The 5,105-nt window shown below is 43.3% G+C and overlaps 1 protein-coding gene across 1 annotated transcript; it reads right to left on the reverse strand.

Annotated features, from left to right (window-relative positions):
• On the reverse strand, window positions 1-2,711 carry SARC_02987 (glucosamine-fructose-6-phosphate aminotransferase [isomerizing] 2). The gene is made up of 3 exons (XM_014303239.1): window positions 1,607-2,711; window positions 1,229-1,412; window positions 1-932 (listed from the first exon to the last, which is right to left on the reverse strand). Exons 1-3 carry the CDS (start codon window positions 2,612-2,614, stop codon window positions 34-36), a joined length of 2,091 nt encoding a protein of 696 aa, XP_014158714.1. The 5' UTR covers window positions 2,615-2,711; the 3' UTR covers window positions 1-33.
• Window positions 2,712-5,105: the final 2,394 nt, after the last annotated feature.

A 5,105-nucleotide genomic window follows, 5' to 3' on the forward strand; every position in this document is an offset into this window, starting at 1 on the left:
TACAATATTAAAAATATTTTCATATACTAGCATCTACTCGACAGTCACAGACTTGGCCAAGTTTCTAGGGCAATCGACATCCAAGCCCTTGTGCACGGCAATGTGGTAAGACATCAACTGCAAGGGGATCACAGTCAAGATACTCTGCAAGCAATCCACAATGGATGGGATGCAGATGGTCTTGTATGCAAACTCCTTCACCCCAGCCTCAGTCTCGGGTGTACAGATAACAATGGGACGGCCGCCACGCGCATGCACCTGCTGAAGCGCATTGTGCGACTTATCCAGAGTGGAGTCGTTCATGACGATCATCACCACAGGCATGTCCTCGTCAATCAGAGCCAGAGGACCGTGCTTAAGTTCACCGCTGAGGATACCCTCCGAGTGGATGTAGGTCAACTCCTTAATCTTCAGAGCTCCCTCTAGGCACGTGGCATACTGGTAACCGCGGCCCATGACCAGCAGGGATCGCTCGGTCGCAAACTGCTTAGAAAGCTCCTCGATCTGGGTGTCCAGCTTGAGCACTTCCTCAATCAACTGCGGCATCTCCTTCATTGCCTTGATAACCTTCTCACGACGACCCGTCTTGGCAACGCTATCGGAGGCCATGCTAATGGACATCATGGTCAATGCGATGATCTGCGACGTGTACGCCTTGGTAGACGCTACACCGATCTCGGGTCCAGCGTTCAGATGGATACCACAGTCAGACTCGCGCGAGATGGTAGAGCCAACCGTGTTGGTAATACCCACAATAAGGGCTCCACGGGTCTTACAGTAGCGCAGAGTGTTGAGGGTATCCGCAGTCTCTCCGGATTGGGATAAGAACACACAGACATCGTCACGGAAGATGGGTGTTTGTCGATCCATAAAGTCAGAGGCCAGCTCGATGGACACGGGGATCTCAGTCATTTCTTCCAAGAAAGCACGCACTGTGAGTGAGATAGAGATAGGTTTTAGTCAGTTTCAGTAAAGCACGACTTCGCAATATCAAAATGAATATGCGCAATATAGTGAACTAATATGAGGGTACCAGAGAATTATCAAGTCAGTGATGTGATAGGGGGTTTTGCAAAATGTGCGTGTTTGTGGTCTGTACTTTACATGAAAAAATATATATTTTACGTTTGATACATATTACAGATTGCCTTTCAAATATACTATTCACACTTAATACATACCATATATTCTCTTTCAAAGAAGTTGAACTGTATAAAACCACACTTACCAGCAAGAGCAGAGTGGTAAGAGGTACCACATGCGATGAATATAAGTCGGCGGCAGCGTCTGATGGTGGTCATGTCACGCACAAGACCTCCCAGGTGTACGGAGTGGTCTTCGTAATTGACACGTCCACGCATGGTGTTGACCACAGACTCGGGCTGCTCGTAGATCTCTTTCTGCATGAAAGACTGTTTGTAGAGAAAGATATATGCATAGAGAAGGTGAGTTACACATTTGTTTTAAGAAAGAGCGCAAGCCAGGGAGATATAACGTGATTTAAACATAGGAAGAGCTTGGATATGTGAAACCATAGTCTGAAGTGCATCCGCAATAAAAAAAGTCTCGCAAAAAAGTCAATAAGTGAAAACAATCCGACACTTACTGTGAAGTTGCCGCGCATGATCTGGGCCATTTCAATCTCCAAGGTCTTAATAGGACGGCTAGAGCTCAAGTCGGCATCAGGCTTGACACGGTGGATGGTGATCTCACCCATAACGAAGTGAGCTACATCATTGTCCTCCAAGTAGATCACCTGCTTGGTGTGCTCGATGATGGCACTGGCATCAGACGAGAGGAAGAACTCGATGGAGGTGGTATCTCCGTCAGCAAGCTGCAAGTTAGACATGGAACTCATACGTCCAGAGCTGGACAGCATGCGAGGCAAGTTATTTGAGGACACACCGATCAAATCAATGTTTGCGGGATTGACCTGCTCGTCACCTACAATAACATTGATGGTGTCAGCACGTAGAGGCTGACTGGAGCGTACACCAACCAGTAGAGGTGAACCACGACGTGAAGCTACAGCTTCATTGGGGAAGTGAGACGACTTGAACACCAGCGCAAATGCTCCCTCAAGCTCGTGCACAGTCTGCTCTACTAAGTGGCGGAAGGACAATTGCTTGGTCTCGTCCTGGTCGTAGAAGTACTGGATTAGCTTGGCAATGACCTCAGTGTCGGTTTCCGACAAAAATTTGTAGCCGTTGGTCTGCAGGAACTTCTTGAGCTCTCTGTAGTTAGTAATGATACCGTTGTGTACTACACTAAACTGGCAGTCGAGTGACGAGGGGTGGGGGTGAGAGTTAACGTCCGAGGGCTCTCCGTGAGTGGCCCAACGAGTGTGTGCAATACCTGCATGGCACTGAAACTCCTCCTCGAGGTCAAGCTCAGTCTCCTCTAGAGCACGGTTAAGTGTGTTTACAACTTTACCTTTGGCCTTGATAAGCTTTGTAGCAATCTCACCACTCTCGTTAAAGTCGCCATCGATGGCGATACCCGCAGAGTCGTATCCTCTGTATTCGAGACGGGCTAGACCGTTTGTAAGAGTTCTAATGATTTCCTCACGGGTCTTTGGTGTAAGATGGTTGATATAAGCAAAGATTCCACACATGATCACGATATATGAGGTGGCTAGTGTGGGTGATTGAGGTGAATGCGACGTACAAATAAATCGTCTATACAATTCGTGCACTCTTATATAATAATTCATACAATTTGTATATCACTATCGTATATTGGCAGTGACAAGTGTACGATCTGCTTTCAGTGCATTGTTTTGAACCAATACCGCTGTTCTCCCTCGAGTCCGCGGTCCTCTGTTGTTGTCTCTTGGTCTGAGCCAATAAGGAACGGGAAAATAACAGCTTATCTCGGAGCTCCCAAACTGTCAAACTTCGGGACCATAATTAATTATTTTTTTTAAACGTACTACTCAAAGTGCCACAGGTATTGTCGTTTTCTAAAAATACTCAAAAGTCTTTCTCAAATCAGGAACAAATCTCTTCTCCGAAAGTGTGCCAGCATCATGCTGAGTCATAAATATAATATACTGCGAACTTTTGTTTAAAATTTCAGCAGTATGAAGTATATACTATATTGTATTTAATTTTGAACACTCTACATTAGTATTTTTTTAGTAGTCGAGACTCGAGAGATGTCTACTAGTTAGTACATATTAACGTTATCACGTACCATACTAGTAGTGACTTGTGACGTGTGTATTTTCTCCGGCAGCCAGTAAGCACCCACTGACGTTATATATTTATCTCGGACGAAAAGGATACAGTATGTTGCGGACAACGGGGATTCGGGAGTGAGATGTAGCCTTTTTTTTAAAGGTTTTTTGCGACCTCACTCACGGGCTCACCTTACACCTACTACTCTCTAGTAGTTCTTTGCACTGGTTGTTGGGGCTTGCAATGCTCAATGCTCATACTCCAGTCACGAGTCAAGCACGAGAGGTGTGATCGTTCGTAATATTTACTCCCATTTTATATTTCTTTAAAAACAAATATGAAGTCTTTCTTTTGTTTCAAAATAAATATAGTATATGTACTGTCTGTACTACATTTATGTAGACTAAAAACTAAAAAGGTTTACATTTGACTGTACTGCTTGGCCATAGAGTGTACAACTGTACACTTACAAATTTCATATATTATAAATATGTAAATATATGTATTTTTGACAGCGACAGTAAATTGTTTTTCTCTGTTTTTTTATATTATTTATTTACCTATTATGAGCAATAAAAGTAAACATTTACTTGAAATTTTTTTTCAGATTCTTGCCAAAGCCCTTCGCCGGGGACCGGCCACCCAGCCACCCCGTCTGGCGAGAATGGCACTGACGAGAGTGGCACTGGCGACTGGCGACTGGCGCCTTCCCGCCTCTTCAAAATATTCTAAAGTAAATATAAATGAAGAGTTGAAAACTTGAAACATCATTTGGATGATGTGGGTAAAACCGGTACATATGTACCTTATTTAAAAAAACTAAATCAAAAGGCCCAAAAAAACATTTTTCTTGTTGTTTTTAAAAACAACAAAGTAAGTATATAAAAGATAAAAATTGGCCGCGAATGCCGTAGGCGTACACCGATATTTAATATTATTTAGATATTCATGCGTATTTACGCCGTATTAAATTACAAGCCGTACACCGTGCGCTAATAAAAATCATTGGAAATTGCACTCAGTTTAACTACCAGAGAAATCCAGCATTGGTGGTCCCGGCCCCCAAATGTGGTCAAGAAGAGAAGAGTGAAGAGACACTGTCCTAGACTCCAGTCACAGACTCACAATTTCCACCTGTGACCTGAGGGCTGAGGGTTTTAGGGTTTTAGGGTTTTTGCCCCTGCCAAATGTCAAGATTCCCAAAGAGAGGCCAAGACTCCAAGAGTCCAAAACCCCTCAGCCTTAAGGCCTGACCTGAGGGAGCCTGAAGTCTGAGACTATGACAAATATTGACAACTGACAACTAAAGCCTTTTCTTTTCCTTTTTTTCACAAAATCAAAAACAAATAAAAGACGACATTTGAGAAAGCTCGACATTGTCGCCGAGAAAACCGTTGAGAGTCTCTGGTATTGAGCTTCACTCATCAGGTTTACATGACAAACTGAGTTTTACCATAATAACTTGCTTTTACACTTTCATGACAACTAGTTCTCTTGCACTTCTCTTGCATACGAACTCGCACTATTTTCTCCTCTACGACCATAAACATCTAATAAAGATCAGTTCTTCTAGTTCAATAAGTTCTGTGACCATTTGGTTATGGGCCATTGATTCCATTCTACTATCACAATGTCAGCCTCCGACACTGATGACAGTGAGAGCCTTTCTTCACAAAATGAAGATCTTACCCTAGATTAGGTTCTACTCCGTTACAGCGGATCCAAAGATGATTCATAGGGATAATATTATCTATTTCAAAAATGGCAAGTATGTTTTAGCTTAAGAGTACGTTTATAACATAGAGTCTAATGTGGAGGCCCGGCTATTACACAGCCCCTACCCAGCTTTGAGACCCATGAGAAGCAACTTGCTCACTCAAGCTGATTATGGGTCAAAAAGCGAGAAAGTAGCATAACATATAGTTA

The sequence above is a fragment of the Sphaeroforma arctica genome (genome assembly GCF_001186125.1).
Source record: "Sphaeroforma arctica JP610 unplaced genomic scaffold supercont1.143, whole genome shotgun sequence".
NCBI classification, from domain to species: domain Eukaryota; class Ichthyosporea; order Ichthyophonida; genus Sphaeroforma; species Sphaeroforma arctica.

Bases quoted from the DNA above. Each gene is read 5' to 3' on its own strand.
- SARC_02987 (XM_014303239.1), bottom strand. From the start codon at position 2,614: ATGTGTGGAATCTTTGCTTATATCAACCATCTTACACCAAAGACCCGT. The intron at 1,413-1,606 runs GTAAGTGTCGGA...CTCTACAAACAG, and splicing joins TCATGCGCGGCAACTTCACA to TCTTTCATGCAGAAAGAGAT. The intron at 933-1,228 runs GTAAGTGTGGTT...TCTCACTCACAG, and splicing joins TTACCACTCTGCTCTTGCTG to TGCGTGCTTTCTTGGAAGAA.